The 18,687-nt window shown below is 45.4% G+C and overlaps 1 protein-coding gene across 1 annotated transcript; it reads right to left on the bottom strand.

The window, feature by feature from the left end:
- Positions 1-17,457: 17,457 nt before the first annotated feature.
- On the bottom strand, positions 17,458-18,276 carry LOC144103350 (uncharacterized). Its single transcript, XM_077636093.1, has one exon. It carries the CDS (start codon positions 18,274-18,276, stop codon positions 17,458-17,460), a length of 819 nt encoding a protein of 272 aa, XP_077492219.1.
- Positions 18,277-18,687: the final 411 nt, after the last annotated feature.

Raw genomic sequence — 18,687 nt, 5'->3', positions numbered from 1 at the left:
GTATCCTATACAAGGCAACAGGAGTATAGTTCAGACAAGAATAACGAGTTATAGATTTGTAGCTTAATTTTTGACCGCAGGAAAGAATGAAGTTTTGTCGAAATACTTACTGTTTACGACAGGCGAGAAATCTTTTCATTTACGTGCCGATCCCAAAATATTTTTGTTGAAATAAACGCAAAGTGTTTTCATTTCAATAACTTCTTTAGGAGTGTGGTCAAAAATTCGATTATTATTTGAGGGCATGATAGGCCTCGTAGACTGCCTTGTGGGAAAAAGTACGGCTTTTGTTTTGGTTACATTTATCTTCAAGTGCTTCAATTATCGAATGATTGATTTATATTATATAAAAGGTGGCTGCGATCATTGTTTCCAAATAAAAGTGTTGTGTCATCAGCGTATATTATTTATTCTGGCTTGGCCTTATGAATACGTTATTGACATAAAAATTAAACAATAGGGGCCTAGGATGCTTCCTTGAGGAACGCCTGTAGAAAAACACTTAAGTAACACGCCTGTAGTAACAGAATAGGCGCCGAGCTACTGGATAAGGTAAGTGTGCACCTTGTGCAGGTAGAAACCACGGATTTGGACCATAAGAGATAAACCGCTAGCTGAATAAGAAATCATTGAAAATGATTTCTGGATAGCGCAGTGAGACGCCCGCCTGCCTGGCTGGCTATCTGGCCGCCTGCCTTCCTTCCTGGCTGCCCACCTGCCTGTCTTCGTGCCTGCCGGGCTACCTGGCTGCCTTCCTTGCTGCCTGCCTGGTTGTCTGCAAGCCTGGCTGGCTGCCTCTTTGGCTATATGCCTGGCTGCCTGCCTGTCCGGCCCGCCCTCCCTGTCGCCATTCACACACCCAACCCTCTCACCCACCAAACTGCCAGCCAGCCAGGAAGCCATCCATCCAGGAGGCAGGCAGCCAGCCAGGCAGCCGTCCGGGCACCCAGCCAGCCAGGCAGCCAGGTAGGAAGCCAGGCAGGCCGTCAGGTAGGCACACGCTGCAAGCCTGGCTGCTTGACTGCTGGGCTTCCTTTTATCGATTCTTTTTTCAAGCGCCCTATGTAACTTATGCGGGCATTCGTGTGGAGAAAGCAGTGCTAGCAGTGAAAGCGCCGCCGTTATGGCAAGCTTAGACAGCTTTGAAGCGCACTTCAGTTTTCGGAGAGCTTTTAGAAGATTGTGCAATAAGTTGAGAACCCTGGGTAACCTAAACTCTCACACTGTTCCCTTTGTCTTCTCAAGAAAACTCAAACTATGAGGAGGAGCTCTGATTTGAATGAAGGTTGTGTATGTAGGGTGGTCGGCGCTTTCCAAGAAACCAGGACTGCGAATCCGCGAATGGTCTGAAGGACAGAAAATAAATACAGTTCATAACCACCCGACATTGATGTGGTCATTTAAGAAATTATTCGTGCGTTGTAAGCCAACAAGCAATGTTTTTGTCCTTGCTTCCTGTCGTTTGTCTGCCGAAAATTAAGATAGCTATGTTTAGAGAATCAAAAAAACATTGGAACGAACGTAAGTTTCTTTACTCAAACATGATTGGTGTGTATTATTAGAGTAAAACTTATCTCACTGGAATGTTTAATTATATGAAGCATAGTGCTCGGGAAATTAGAGTTCCTTTAATCCGTGCAGCGCTTATTTCTTCATAATTTGGTGCAGTAAATGATTACTGGCCTACTCGGAACCGCGCTTGCGCGCAGAAAATGCTTCAAGAATTGAAAAATCCGTAACTGCAGTTCATGTTACATAAGCGCTAACAGTTCAAATCAGAAAAAATAAAGAAATTAAAAATAGAATGAACCTTCGATAGAGCAGTAATAATTTCGTTCGTGACAATACTCTACGCCTCAAAATATGTCCTTAACATCTGCTGCTATTGAGGTCATTGCACGTTCAGCATGCGAGAGTAAATATTAATATGTTCTGGCGCCGAAAAACCGGGCACGACTGCCGCCTTGGGTTGTTGGTCTTTGCTTTGCGCTGACAGCTTGCAGCCTAAGTCGTTTTTTTGTCATCTGTTCAAACCTTCATACTCAGAGTCGTACTTGCGGCTGGTACAGCGTATGCTCTAGTCAGCAGAACGATGTTTCGTGTTACACAGATGCGCGAAGGCGCATGAAAAAGCAAACAAACGGTCTTCGGCTAGCTTGACTCTGCTCACCGCGTTTGACACGAATGCTAGAGCGCTTTCACAAGCTTCAAAATAAAAGCATACACTGAAAAGTATGCAGTGAGAACTATATACCGACATAATGGCAACTATTATTTTCTTAGTTTTTTTTCAAATTTGGCTTCAGTATCTGTTTAACTCCTGGGACCTCTGACTGTAGTGAGATAGACGAAGCTCAGAAGGATAAAAATGGCTGTTCTAAAATATGTGCACGGCTCTTCGCGTTTCCAATGGTTCCTTATTTGCAGCATTCGGCAGGCGAAGCGCACGTTTTCCTTCGGGCATTAAAAAGCGCAAAAAATTAAGACGCCACTACACGTCGGGTGGAAGATAACGGAAACAACTGCAGGAATTTATAAGGCCCTAGAACTACGCATCGCCTTCATTAATCTATGCTGGCACCTATGCATCTGGGTAGGCACCCGTACATTGCCCCGATTCACATTACGTTTGATGGCACAGGCCGGTGGATCACTAATATTAGTGCCTTCTCTTGGGTGGCGCCGGGAACTCGGATAGCACGCGCCAGCCGGCGAAGACAGTAAAGACGGCACCTGGCCTTGGCTCGTGCAGCCATGGCTCGCAGTTCTGTTCTGGTATCGGTTCGTAGCAGTGGTCTTGTTCATTCACTCCTGAGGTGTTAAGCCTACATTGGTGACCCGGACGTGATTAGTTACCCGAACGTGGGCCTGAGCCCTTGTGGTACGATGTATCAACGGACCTTCCCCGCCCCTTTGTTCGGGCTTCACTACGTCGCCCCATCTGTCATTCTCTACATGAGTAATGCCGCCCTGACAATCGGGCTAATCAGCGCCTTCTAACCCAGCGCTGTTTGGCCCGGCATCAACGATGATGTGCGCGATTGGACGCGCCCGTGTCTGCCCTGCCAGTCGACCAAGGTCTGTCGTCATACCAAGAGGCCTTCCCAAGACTCCTTGCCACCTGGCCGTCGTTGCGACCATGTACATCTCGACATCGTGGGCCCACTACCCTTCTCTCGAGGCTACTATTATATCCTGACTATGGTCCACCACTTCCCCCTCTGGCCGGAGGCAGTCCCCATTCCTTAAATTACCGCAGAGACTGTTTCCCGCGCCTTCATTTGAGCGTAGACGCAGTTTGAGTCCTCTCTGCTTGCTTCCTTTAATCAAATTGTCACGTAGTGGTGACCGCAGTCGAAAAAGCGCTGAAGACGAGGAAAATGGTCTTCTAAAAGAAAACCGTTTATTGCGCTGACCTCCGTTCACAATGGACTGAATGACTAGGCGGCGGTGAAGCGAGAAGTGTGTGCGACGGTCGTGGAACAGATTGCCTGCCGCTGTCGGCGGTGCTGATTTTAAAGCTGATAGCAAAGTTTCTAGATAAAGCGTACAAAGTTACCAGAATATTCGGGAACAATATAAAGGCAGCTCTGCCTGGCTGTGATCAATGGAGATAAATCTAGTCGCGTCTTGCGTCGAAAACAAAGAGATAAAGCGGCGTGGTGGCAGATTTGAAGAATGAACAAACACTGCCAAGATAGGCGGCACTACTCCCCTCTCAAAGAAACATCAACCCGATGCATTAAAACAAATAATGCGACTAGCAACAAAAAAAAAAACGGATCTTGCGAAAATAGTCTGGAAATGAAGCGTCCTTTGGCGCGCATAATAAGGTTTCAGACGGACGACATAGAAAATTCTGGTGGGACGCGGCGTCGCTGGGATACAGTCATTGCATAAGGGATAACTTAATCATCCAGTTCACCTACCCGACGAAGAACCTTGTACGGGCCGAAATAGCGGCGCAAAAGCTTTTCACGCAACCCACAAGAGCGAATGGGCGTCCAAACCCAGACTTGGTCTCTGGCTTGTATTCCGCGTTGCGTCTTCGTTGGTGGTAGCGTCTGGCTTCGGACCGCTGCTGATCTTTGATCCGTAATCGGGCAAGCCTTCGAGCTTCTTCTGTGCGTTGAAGGTAGGCGGCAACGTCGACGTTCTCTTCTTCTGTAACGTTGAGCAGCGTGGCCTCCCTGCCATGGACGAGCCTAAAAGGCGTCATCTGGGTGGTCTCCTGCACTGCGGTGTTGTGGGCGAAGATAACGTAAGACAGGATGACGTTCAAGGTTTTGTGTTCGCCATCGACATATATGGCGAGCATATCGGCGTGGTATTGTTCAGGCGCTCGGTCAGTCCGTTGGTCTACGGATGATATGCAGTCCCTCCGGTGGTTGGTTTGGTTGTAACGCGGAATGTATTGCGTTAGTTCCACCGCGTATGCGGTTCCTCTGTCCGTGATGAGCACATCGGGGGCACCGTGTCGCAGAAGAATGCACGCCACGAAAAATTTGGCGACTTCTGCTGCTGCTTCGTTCGGTAGGGCTTCCGCCTCGGCGTAGCGAGTCAGATAGTCGGTCGCTATAATGATCCACTTATTTCCAGACGTTGACTTTGAAAAAGACCCAAGCAAGTCCATGCCGATCTGCTGAAAGAGCCTCAAGGGAGGTTCAATGGGGTTCAGAAATCCTGTTGGTCGTGTGGGAGGAGTCTTTCGTCGCTGACAATCTCAGCAGGTTTTCACATATTGTGCTTCATTGTTAGACAGTCGGGGCCAGTAATACGTGTCTTGAATGTGACGAAGGGTGCGAGTAAACCCGAGATGTCGAGCTATCGGCTTGTCGTATAAAGCGTGTAGAACTTCTTCGCGGAGACAAGCAGGTACAACAAGGAGGTAGGCTGTTTTGCTCACTGCAAAGTTCTTCACAAGAACATATTGCTGTACACAAAATGGGGGGGGGGGGGGGGAGGTGAAGAAACCTTGCCTTCCAGGTACTCGATTAGGCGTTTTAGGTCGGGGTCCGAGCGTTGCGGCTGAGCAAAAGAGCTGGGGCTGATGGATCCCAAGAAGGCGTCCTCATCGTCGTCCGGCGGCGGTGTATCTACAGAGGCTCGTGAGAGGCAATCGGCATCAGAGTGCTTGCGTCCGCAGTTGTAAACGACGGTCACGTCAAACTCCTGGAGACGCAGACTTCATGGAGCGAGGCGGCCTGAAGGGTCCTTGAAATTGGCCAGCCATCATAGCGCGTGGTGATCGCGGACCACCTTGTATGGTCGTCCGTAACGGTAGGGGCGGAATTTCGGCGTAGCCCAGACGATGGAAAGGCACTCCTTCTCAGTGGTCCAATAGTTCGCCTCGGGCTTGGAAAGGGAATGGCTAGCGTACTCGACGACTTTCTCCAGGCTGTCGCTTTTTGAACGACAACGAAACCTAGGCCCACGCTGCTTGCGTCGGTATGAACTACAGTATCGGCCTTTTCATCAAAATGCATGATGATCGATGGGGACTGTAAAGGAAACTGAAGTTCATTGAAGTTTCCTGCTTGCGGCGCTTTCCATTTAAGTGGCACGTCTGCCTTCGTCAGTTGAGTCAGGGGCTCGGCGATGAGCGAAAAGTTTTTCACGAATAGTTAGGAATAAGCGCACAGTCCGAGGAATTTGCGCACTGCTTTCTTATCGGCCGGCGATGGAAACTGTTCAAGAGCAGCTCATTTCAGCGGGTCTGGTCGTACTCCCTCCTTGCTAACGATGAGGCCTAGAAGCAGAAGCTCATCGTATCCCACTTCACTACTATCAATGTTAGGCCAGGCGACTTGATGGCGTCTAGTACTTTTCTGTGTATTTGGAGGTGCTCTTCAAAGTTCGAGGTGAAGGAAACGACGTCATGTATATATACCAGAAAAATGTGCCACTCCAAACTTGCCAGCACTGTATCTATTGCTCGCTGAAACGTGTCTGGTACAGAACAGGGACCAAATGGCATCAACTTGAACTCAAACAGCCCATCCGGAGTGATGAATACTGTCTTCTCGCGATCTCTTCCGTCGACCTCAATTTGCCGGTTGCCGCTCTTGAGGTCCATCAATGAGAAATACTGGGCGTTCTAGAGCCGGTCCAGTGTGTCGTCGAGGCGGGGGAGGGGTAGACGTCCTTCATTCTTATGTGTTTCGGGCGGCGGTAATCAACGCAGAATCGAAGTGCGCTGCCTTCCTTTATCACTAGAACCGGTTCCGCCCATGGGCTGTTTGAAGGCTGGATGACATCGTCGCGAAGCATTTCTTCGACTTGGTCCCGGATGGCTTGTCGTTCTCGCGGTGACACACAGTAGGGGCTTTGACGGAGAAGTCGGGCGTTTTGGTCGGTTATAATGCGATGCTTGGCAATTGGCGTTTGTCGGATTTTCGACGATGACGAAAAATACTCGCTGTAGCTTCGAAGCAGATTGCGGATCTGGTCTTGTCATTTTCGGGGAAGGGCTGGGCTGATCTCGAAAGTGGGCGAGTTCTCTTGGTCAGGCGGATCTTCTGCGGAGGGGTCGGAGAGGGCGAAGGAATCTCGTACGTCAGATATTTCTACGAAGAAAGTAACCGTCATTCCGCTCTTAATGTGGAGGTATTCTTGGCTGAAGTTAGTGACTAGTACTTTGGCCTGGCCATATCGGAAATGTGCGATGCCTCTTACGATGCAGATTCCTCGGTATAGAAGCAACTGCATGTTCCCATCGATGATGGCTTCAGCGTTAAGGCTTTCTTGGCGGCTAAGGTCAGGATAACACTTGAACGGGGTGCGACACTCACTTCTTCCTCCAAGACACTCAGGGAAACATGATTTTCCAGATTTCATTGAAGGGATGGCCTCGTTAATTGAGAGCGTTAGCAGCTTGGATCACAGGTCGATGATCGCCTGATGCTCATTAAGGAAATCCATGCCCAAGATCACCTGGCGGGAGAATTGCAGCAGCACAACAAAGGTCGCAGGATAGGTATGTTATTTGACAGTCACTCGTGCTGTGCATCGTCGTGATGGCGAAAAGAGGTGAGGAGGACGGCAGTAATCGGCGTAGCTCGTCTCGGACGATTTCGCTGATAATTTCACTAAAGCTCTCGCTGGCAGTGGCCGTCGTGTCCGAACGGATTGCACAGACAGAGGAAGGGCGATTGTACTGCCGATCTCGGACGTCGAGGGTCTTCTCAATCGTGCAGGCTTCTTGCTTGAATTCCTCGATTGTTTTTGGCGGCTGGCGGACGAGGCTGCCAAAGAGTTCTTTTACGCCGCGCATTAAAACTGAGCTTTCTTTCATTTCATTTCATTTCCTTTGCATTTATTTCAGTCATGTACAATGGCTGAGAAGAAAGGAAAAAAAGCCGCGCACGCGGCTTGACAAAGCTCCCATCTCCCGTAGCGGCTTGGCACGGCGATGACAGGCAGCAGTAAAACAATAACAAGAGAATGCATGAAATAACAAATATGTACAATATCTTCATAACAGATCACCAGAATAGTCTCGGTACTGTTACACACACGCAAATGATAGTTTAATCACAGCACATGGATACTTAGTATATTTTACAGTTGGATATGATTCATTGTTTTGTAAGCACATATTTCTGACAGCGTTATATGAAACGGAAAGAATGGATTGATTACTGAAAGCATTTCTATTAAGGAAAGATGGCAACACATACCTGAATGTTTGAAAACCGTAATTTGTGCGTGGACAAGGTACAAACCAATATTCGTAGTGTCCTGTGTTGTGAACAGCGGTATTTTCCCGTAGATTCGCAAGGTCAGAAAAAAATGTGGTGTCACTATGTACCTGAGATTTGTACTGCTGAATTACACGGTACTGATGAATAACCCTTGCATCCATAATGCGGTATTTTGCAAATGGAGCACTCATATGTGCTAAGTATGTGGCACCCGCAATTGCTCTGACTGCATTTTTTTGTAATGTCAAAACCTTTTGAATATTAGTTTGCGTCGTTGTACCCCAAACCAAATGACAATATTTAACATGAGAGTCAAAGAGGGCATGGTAAATAACAAGTTTTGTCCTAGTAGGTATCATGCACTTTAACCTTCTGAGTATGCCGACAACGCGAGCTAGCTTACTCTCCATTTGCTCGATGTGGTAGTCCCATAACATAAATTCATTGAAGTGAACGCCAAGTGTTTTTACAACATTAGTTAATTCTATTATATTACCACCAAATACTAAATCTGTATGTACAACCCATTTGACATTTTTAGCTCTAAAAAATTTCGCCTTCGTTTTCCGTGTGTTTATTAGTAGGGAATTTTTTTCAGACCATGAGTTAAGTTTTCCCAACACGCTATTAGCCTTTTCAACTATATCATTCGCGTTGGTGCCGGTCAGAAACAAAGTAGTGTCGTCAGCGTAAATTACGTATTCTGTTTCGGAGTCAATCTGTACTAAATCATTAATATATACATTAAATAATAAGGAACCAAGGATACTACCTTGAGGTACACCATGCTTTATTTTATTGTAAGTAGAGCGATGATTATCTATAGAAACGTACTGATATCGGTCAGTTAAATAGCTGGTGATAAGAGATAGTGCTTTGTTCCGGACACCGTATGCAGAAAGTTTAAGAAGAAGAGTTTCGTGACGAATCCTATCGAAGGCTTTGGAGAAATCTATGTATATTCCAAGGGTTATTTGTTTACATTCAATGTTATTTAAGATTATTTCTTTTTGCTTCAAGAGAGCCATTTCAGTAGAGGACTTAGGTCTAAATCCAAACTGTCTTGGAATTATCACGTTGTATTTTTCAAGAAAATTGGAAAGTCGTAAATGTATTGTTTTTTCCAAGCCCTTAGAAATAATAGGCAATATAGACACTGGTTTATAATTACCAAGATCGTTTTTCGAACCACCTTTATAAAGAACAACTACTTTTGCTATTTTCATGTCCGAAGGGAAAATGCCGGTAGTCAAAGACAAGTTATAAATATAAGTTAAAATTGGGCAGATAATGTCCAAGACGTAGATAACAGGTTTCATTTTCAGTCCAAAAGCATCTTCACTGTTTGTATTGTTCATGCCTTTATATATATTAAGCACCTCATTTTCGTCACAACATGCTATAAAAATACTGTTACTTGTATGATTCGTAATGTAATCCAATGCCATATTGTTGTGTTCACTATCAACAAGTCCACTGAAATAGCTATTAAACTTATTTGCGAGTGCGAGTCCACTATAACTAATGCCTTCCATTGTAATACTGTCAATTGTATTTGTAGAGTTAGGGTTCAAGACTCGATTCAACCTATTCCAAACTTTCTTTTGATCGGTCAGACCAGCGGACTTGTTAAGGTGATATGCATTCCTCGCTTTTCTTAAAGTTAAGTTCAGTTTGTTTCGGAACCTCTTGAACGTTGCCCACGATTCTGGACTGCGACTTTGTAAGAATTTCTGATAGAGGGAATTTTTCCTGGCAATCATTCGAAGAATATGCCAGGTAATCCAGGGTGTACGAGCTCGTTTTGGTTTCTTTACATCTTTGTACGGAAAACTGTTACGATATATACAAGCGAATATCTTCAGAAAACAACTAAACGCTATGTCAGCAGTCAATGCAGCAAAAACTGGTTCCTAGTTGACGTTCATTATTTTGCGTCGAAATGATTCTAACGTGGTTGGGGTGAACTGCTGAATTTTTACATTTGTTTGTTTACAGGTTGATTTTAATACAGGCACACTATTACATACGATGTAAACAGGCAGGTGGTCACTAATAACATAATATATAACCCCGGTTGAGAACACATTTGTTGCGTTATTTGTAATCAGCAAATCAAGAAGTGTTGCCGTAGTGCGTGTTATGCGTGTAGGTAATGCCACAACGTTTACAAGACAATATGATTCCATTAGTAATGATAGTCGTGACTTTCTGGGTGTATTTTCATGCATATCGACATTGAAATCACCACCTATATATACAGTGTAATTATATTCAGTGGCAAATTGAAAAACATGCTCCATATAGCGAAAAAAGTTCTCAACACAACCATTCGGGGGGCGATACACAACAGTGAAGAGGTTCTTATTGCTACAAACTGAGAGCACCTCATAATCAGGTGTAACCGAAGTAATCTCATCAACCCTTTTACACTGAACACTATCAAGCACAAACAAAGAAACGCCTCCACCTCTTCTGCTTGTTCTGTTTAGGAAGTAAGACTGATAGTTGAGCAGCTCAGGACAATCAACTTTGTCTTTGACCCATGTCTCAGTAAGCATTACCACAGAGAACATGAATTTAAACTGTTCAAGGAATGCACGTAAAATGTCATGTTTATCGCGAACAGACTGAATATTCAAACATAGCACTGAAAAATGGTTAGACTGACCCTGAACCTCATTAATAATATCATTCGGAGAGAGGTAAGTATCACCCATCTAGAAGGAACTAATTACAATCAAGAGCAGTGACTCACTGCAACAGCCCCCTCAAATCGTCATCGCATCGAATCACGTGTGCCAGTTCCCCGTTCGCCTTTCGTACAAGCACTTTGTTGTTCCGGTGCCAGGCATACTTGTAGGCATTCGCATCAGCCCATTTCTTTGCAGAATCGAGAAGCGTTCTGTTCAACCGAGTCAGGTTTTCTACGATTGAGACCTCAGAGTCAGACGTTCTGAGTGATTTGCCTTTCAAAAACCATTGATCTCTGAGCTTCTGGGAAGTGAAACGAACTAACACACCTGGAACTTTGCCTTGTTTCGCGGGAAGCCTGTGTACGGCATCCACATCGCCTTCGCACAGCTCAGGAAGCTCAATTGAGTGGGCCACATCATTCACTTTTTCAAGCAAATTCTCACCATCATACTCCGAAATGCAATGGAATACCAAATTTTGCCGTCTACTCCTCCACTCCAAATCATTCACAGTGACCTTCAGATGATTCACTTCCTCATTGTTACTACAACTTTCAAGGACAACAACTCGCTTTCGAAGTTCCTTAATCTCTGCCTCTTGTCTAGCCATTGTTTTTAACACTTCATCATATTTCTCTGACATCATATTGATCGACTTGTCAATATTGTCAACTTCTTCTGGAAGATGTTCAAGTTTCTCAAGTCTCGCAAGGATAGCACTGAGAATGACAGGTATATTGACTTCGTCTCCCTCCTTGCCGCCTCCCGCCCCTCTCAGGCGTGACGAATAGCATGTGCCATATCTATCATGCCACATCATCTCGAGTTCGGCGCGGCGAAATAGGCGCTTCATCTCCTTGACGGAACCACGAACGGGCTCATTCAGAAGCTGGATCCTGGACTCGATGAGTCTTTCGGCTCTTTCTTTCCTCACGACCCTGGTGAATACCCTCAATAGTTCCCTCTTAAAAAGTTCCGAGATCGTTATGGATGACTCGTGGTTTTCGTACTACGTGCGTGCGGAGCCATCCAATGAGAAAAATACGTGCCAAAGTTTTGCCGCATCATCCCGCTTGTTGAATGATGAAACGCGCTCAAATTGGTCCAACAATTTTTAGGGGTATTCGCCTCGGGATCTGTTGAAAGTTGGAGACAGACGCGGCTGCTGCAGTGTGATCGGTGTCGATATATTCGGCGAGGTTGCGGTACTCGTAGCAGCGTCTTTTCGCTGACTGGTGCGGTCCGGCAGGGTCCCGAATTCAGGCTCCTCTTCCTGGAGACGTCGGCTGGCTCGCTTGGCTGCTGGCTCGTCCTCGATTGCGAAGCGCTGAGGGCTGGCGTTACGATTTGAAGGGGGCGTCCGGAACGTGGAAGACGATCCAGCACCTCCACCAGATGTCACGCAGTGGTGACGGCAGTTGAAGGGGCGATGAAGACGGACATAAGGTTTTCTAATATAAAACTGTTAATGGGGCTGATTTGCGCCCACAATAGACTGAATCAATCGGCGGCGGCGAAGAGACAAGCGTGCTCGGCGGTCGTCGAACAGAATGCCCGCCGCTGTCCGCGATGCTCATTTTAAAGCTGATGGCGAAGTTTCTAGATAAAGTGTGCTAAGTTACTAGAGCATTCTGGAACAACGTGGGATCAGCTCTGCCTGGCTGCGATCAATCGAGATAAATCTAGTCGGGTCTTGCGTCGCAAACAAAGCGATAAAGCGGCGTGGCGGCAGATTTCAAGAATGAACAAACACTTCAAAGATTCGTGGCAATATTTTCGGCGCCAGGCATTGCCGTACCACTGCATATCACTCGTGTGCCAACGGCATGGTGGAACGCCTCCACCGCCAATTGAAGCCCGCCCTAGCTGCCCGCCTCGATTGCGGCACCTGGGTCGACTCCTTGCTTCTTGTGCTCTTTGGTCTCAGGGCCGTCATCCGGGAAGACTTAGTGTGCTCATCTGCAAAGCTGGTGTTTGGTAGTGCTCAGTTTCTTCCAGGAGACTTCTTTACATCCCAGCAGATCCCAGCCCTGCCCAAGGAATTCCTTCAACGCCTGTTGGACTGCGTTAACGACCTCCGGCGTACTCCACCGCGTCCGTCCCGCCACCATACCCTTTTCGTGCACCCTGACCTGGCCTCTTCGACCCATGCTCTCCTCTAGCGGCGCGTTTCGCAGCAGCTATCGCAGACGGACCGTGCTGCATTCCTCCGTCTCGCTACACCCTCCCTCCTCCTTCAATGGTAACCGCCTTCCGGATGGTTACAGTGGTGCGCCTTCCTGCACTCTCGCCTAGCCTTCTTTCGGCGTACATTTCTTCCGCGGCAACCGTACTTCTTCTTCTAGGGGTAGCTCTCCTTATAGGCGGGTTAGATTACCCTATGATTGGTTCCTATGGTAACCACGTACCAGTTGCGCGTTCTCACAATCACACCATTCCTTCCTCCCACGGTAATCATCCTCCGATCGGTCTGCGAGCGGTCTACAGTTACGTCTGCCTACGATCTCACCATAAAGCCACCTTACATGTTAACCCTCTCTCGTCTTTCCAGGGTAACCACCCTCCGGATAGTTTCCATGTCAACCGCCGACCGGTTGCGCCTGCTTACGCTCTCGCCATACACACATCCTTCCTGGGTAATCATACTCCGGCTGGGCATTGCTCCGCTGTCTTGCACCCTACTCATTCTACGGTAACCTCTCTCCACGTGGTTAGCATGGAAATGCGCCCCCTGCTTAAGCCGACGACTACGACAGACGACACTGACGACAGAGTACTACGGCGCGAGACCCAGCAACGGCCGCTGAACAGGTGTCGCGTTAATAACTGAATAGCTTTGCAAAACCAGAATTGTAGTGTAGTTAAAAAGAGTCAGAATGCGAAATAAAATAACGCAATCCCCAATAAGTTCGGTGACCTTATACCCTAAAAAACGGGGCTTAACTTCATTTGAAAGTCATGGGACGCAATGTATTGGGCCTACGCGGAGCCTTAAAGCTCACTAAATAGAGATTTAAACATATGCGCGGCCGACATACAGTTCAGGGAAATGGCCCTCTCTTGCTTCAGTCGTCGTCACCTATCAAACTCTTAAATAGCATGCAGAATAGCAGACATCGAATCTGCCCTGAAGTGTGCTTTATACGCAGTGGCTGGCTTATTGGTTCTTCATAATGGGAACTAGAGGCCAATAGCAACACGGACTTTCTAAGAAAGAAGGATGAAAACACCATATAATCTAATGCCATAAAAATATAACATGTACGAAAACTGCCCTGAAGCAGAGATATAAGAAAAATCTTATCTTTGTTGGCATTTTACGAAGTATTGACTGAAACATACAGTTTCACTGTACATGTCATAGCACTGCTGCTAATTACTTTATTCGTCCTGGTATTTGCAGCTCAAGCACATTTCAGAAAGAGAGCGGGGCAGCCTCACGACGAAAGTCCGAAAAAACCTTTGCACATTATATAAATTTGTTACATTGAGGAGCTGCCAGAAAGTCCTTGAGCAGCATTAACATTTTTACATTAAGGAGCTTCCAAAAAGTTTTTCTTCAGTGCATATTTTAAATGGCGGCGGTACCTGCTTTCACTGGTTCCTTAAAAGTTACTCAAGAGATAAATAAATCAAGGTAGTATCAGCTGAAGAAAAAATACTTGCATTTCATATTCGCCAAAGAATAAGTGAATAATGCTTGCATAACCTGGACGCCGAAAAGAAGCAATGGCATATATTTATTCCTCACGTCACTTTTGTTTACGACACAGCAGGGCTGAAGTCGAAGTGGACAGAACTCAAGACTGCGGTAAACTGTTGCTAGAACTTGAATGCAGCAACCAGAACATTATTGATGGTGGAATTTGTTGGGTACGGGCAGCTAAGTCTGCCTTTTCCTGTAGATTATTTATTTATTTATTTATTTATACACAGTACCTACAGCGCCCTCATTGGGGCATTATTGTAGGGGGGAAACATCATAAATAAGAACAAACATCTAGTACATAATAAATTAGGCAAATGATGCGGTCTACACAGAAAATACAATAAACCCATGCACACGGAAGCAAAAACAAACAAACAAACAAACAAAATAAAAATCATTGTAGAAAGGCAAACATACCCTAAACACACACATACACACACAAAAAAAGATACATTTTAAAATACAGCACTGCTTAAAACATAATACACTCGGACAAGAATTATTGCACTTATATTGACAGGTGGCTTTGCAAATCGGTCAGAAACGATGAATGAGGAACGGTAGCGACCCGCGAAGGGAGACAGTTCCAATCATGCACTGTTCGTGGGAAAAAACTATATTTGAATACGTTTATGCGGCAATTGTACTCGCGCACCTTGAGTGGGTGGTCAGTGCGGGCGGAAATGTAGCTGGGTTCACTAATGTATTTTTCTTTTGGAATTCCAGTTTTATTATTAAGCACATTATAAAAGAAAGAGAGTCTCAAATATTGGCGCCTGTTTTCAAGTAATGGCCATCCCAACTTTTCGCGCAAACCAGAAGAACTTTTTTGGAAATTGTAATCGGCGGACACAAACCTAGCAGCCCGTTTCTGGACGCGCTCCAGCTCCTCAATATTCAGTTTTGTATGCGGGTCCCAAACCGCGCAAGCATACTCAAGTATCAGACGTACAGTAGACATGTATAATGTCTCCTTCAGCGTAAGGGGAGCGTCCTTAAAGTTACGTCTGAGAAAGTTTAATGGGTGACTGGCTTTAGCAGATATGTAATTTAAGTGTGTATTCCATGATAGGTCAGTAGAAAAAAAGACTCCCAAGTACTTATAAGTTGAAACTGCGGATAATTCAGTGCTACCAAGGAAATAGTCTGTTTGGAGGAATTGTTTCTTTTTTGTAAACCGGACCAGATTACATTTGGAGATGTTTAGCGCCATATTCCAGTTGTTGCACCAAGAGAATACAGAGTTGAGGTCATGCTGTAGTGAAATTGCATCTGCTTCAGAAGAAATATTGCGGTAGATACAACAGTCATCAGCATAAAGTCTGATTATACTTGAAATGTTACTAGTGAGGTCATTTATAAAAATGAGAAATAGAAGAGGGCCCAAAACCGACCCTTGCGGAACACCTGAAGTTACACCCACACTTTCCGAGCTGACACCGTCGATAACCACGCACTGTCTCCTTTCCGCAAGATACGCCTCAATCCAGGATAAGAGTGAGGTAGGAATATTTAATTTTGAAAGCTTCTGTAACAATAGGTTGTGAGCAACTAAATCGAACGCTTTTCGAAAATCTAAAAATATACAATCTACCTGACCGGCGGAGTTTAAGGAAACAGAAATGTCATGAGTGAATTCCACGAGCTGTGTTTCACATGAGAAGCCGGACCTAAATCCATGTTGTGTCGAACAGAAAAAACTATTGTTTTGTAGATGGCTAATTAACTGAGTATAAATCACATGTTCCAGTGTTTTGCACGACACGCTCGTCAGCGATATGGGCCTATAGTTACATGTTTTAGTTTTATCACCACTCTTATGAATCGGAACGACATTGGCACTTCTCCAGTCAAGGGGCAAAGAAGAATTCTCTAACGATTTCTGAAATAATGCAACGAGACACGGGGCAACTGAAGCTGCACAATTTTTCAAAACGTAATTGGAAATGTTGTCAGGCCCTGGTGCTGATGTAACTTTAATTTTCTGTAATAAAAGCATGATCCCCCGTTCAGAAATTTCTACGTCATTCATTCTGGTCAGGGTGCTGGAAGATTGAAAGTCAGTATGTGTATTAATGGGATCGGAAAACACCGAATGGAAATAAAGATTGAAACTTCTCGCTTTACCTTTTGAATCCCTTCCAAAATCAGTTGCGTCTAGTATATCAGGCGCAGAGACCCTGCTGTTTCTCTTATTTTTAACATATTTCCAGACTGCCTTTGGGTTTGTATTTAGTTGTTGGCCTAGTGTGCTGAAGTATGCCCTTTTCGCTTTACGGATTTCTTTCGATAAGTTCTTAGTTTGCTTTTTCATCTCGGAGTACAAAGTTAGTGCGGGCGTATCACAATATCTGCGAAAGAGCCGTTTCCGCCGGTTGATCATTGCCCGCAACTGTCTATTCATCCAATGCATATCGTCACGACGCTTGGCTGAAATCAAGCGGGATGGGATGAAAGTCTGCGTCAGTGACAAAATTTTGGTTTTAAACAAGTTCCAGAAGGAATCAATATTCAGGGATGGCTGGTGTGAAATAAACTCAGGAAAAAATGCGTCGAGTTCCTGTGATAGCGAAGCATAATCCCCTTTTTCATAAAAAGACACTTTGCGTGGTTGGGTGTGGTGGGTCTTCATAGCATTACAGGATACTTTTGCTAAAACTACATCATGGTCGCTTACGCCTGGCAGCGTTATGACAGACGAGACTAGGCTAGGGTCATTGCAGAAAAACAAGTCTAGCACATTAGCACTGGTAAGGCCGAGTCTGGTAGGGGTTTGAACAAACTGAAATAATGAGTGAGCACCAATTACTTCACGGAAAGCGGTATACAAGAGGAATGCAGTGCGAATTACTGGTTTAAAACAAGACCATTCTACGCTGGGCATATTAAAATCACCGGCAAGGATAATATGCGTTGCGTCTAAGGCTAATAATGTGTTGCTAAGTTCAAAAAATGCCTGTGCGCAGGTTGAACCGGGCGTCCTATAAAAAGAGCCAATTGCCAAAGAAGTACCATCGCCCAGCCGTACCCTGCACCAGACAGCTTCAGAGGAATCGTTGTCTAAGTTAACAGACACGCTTCTCAAACTGCTATGAACGAGGATGAACACACCGCCACCGCGTACATTGCGATCCTTCCTATACGTGGTATAGGATGGAGGAAATATTTCACCATCACTTATGTTGCTGTCCAGCCATGACTCGGTTCCAATTACCACATGTGCGCTCGTCATTTGTAAGAGTGAGAGGAATTGGTCAGTTTTGTTTTTTAGACTGCGGCAATTAACAACAATACAGACAAGTTCATTTTTAATAGCAGTTTTTGGGCTAGCTAAAAGCCTCGGTGATGGCTATTGGTTTACACAAGTGATATCGTCTGTTTCAATGTTGTACATATAGGTTTTGTTGTCCAGGTTTAGCTTATTAAACCGCAGTTTCAACTTTCCGCCGCGTGCCTTAGCAAACTGCATGAGCTTTTTTCTTTGCTGCCGTACTTTGGCCGAATAGTCCTCGCTTATCGCCCAGTCAGTATCTTTTAGTTTGGCAGCATTTGAAAGAACACGATTCTTTTCTTTAAAGGACAAAAATTTAACGATCAGGGGTCTGTGCTTGTCGGGCGCATATCTTCCTAGTCTGTGCGCTCTTTCAATGGCAGCGGCGTCAACGGAAAGTTTTAACTTTTCAGCGCAAAAAGAGATAATTTTAGTCTCAGACTGTTCCCACGATTCGGTTTCTTTGTCATGGATGCCGTAGAATATTAAGTTGTTTCTTCGTGATTGGTTCTCCAGGTCATCATGCAATGACTCGAGGGCCGTGCACGCGACAGCAAATTTCTGGGAACTTTGAGATAATCTTTCTACTTCGGGCTTTAGCGGGAGCACCAGTGACACATTATCTTCAACGCTCTTGACTTTTTCTGCGAGTTTTGTTAGTTTTTCTTCGAGATTCTTTTGCTCAAGCCGAATGGAACGTAGTTCATCCAATATTTCGGTCTGTTGCTGTTGTATCACAGGTGTTGTCATGATAGTATCGAACATCTGCTTTTCCTGCTCAGCAGACAGAGGCCCAGGGTTTTGCTCTACGTCTCCCGCAAGCAAAAGCTTTCTTTGAAACAAACCTATGTATCCTGAACAGCTCGCGCGCACGTCGTACAGAAGGCGTAAAAACATGCACACAGCAAAGTTGGGATCTGGCGTCGACTTCCTAAACGGTTTGCCATTAACCGAAAGGTAAGAGTAACAAACCTGAAGAAGAACAAGATGTAAGCGTCTGGCTGCCATGTCGGCGCCAGATCCCGGAGTGGCTGGGTACAACAGCTGCTTATATAGGTCATGCATGTGCGGAAGGTTCCATGGTTGCCAGTCGATGAAGCGTTCGAAACTGTAACAGGTCGGCTTGGGTCGGTGCGAGATTCCCATTTACTAGGATCGGACTACGAACGCGTCTTTCACTCAAAAAATCACATTGTTACTTCTCCTGACCTGAGCTCATGTAAGTCGTACACCTAAAACATGTTTGAGTTGACGTTCTGTCTGTTATGCGTCGGTCATTTTTCACGCTATTTTCCTCACATTTATTTC

The sequence above is a fragment of the Amblyomma americanum genome, chromosome 9, assembly GCF_052857255.1.
Source record: "Amblyomma americanum isolate KBUSLIRL-KWMA chromosome 9, ASM5285725v1, whole genome shotgun sequence".
NCBI lineage: Eukaryota > Metazoa > Arthropoda > Arachnida > Ixodida > Ixodidae > Amblyomma > Amblyomma americanum.
The sequence above is the reverse complement of the archived record's forward strand: the minus strand, read 5'-3'. Positions and strand labels throughout refer to the sequence as shown.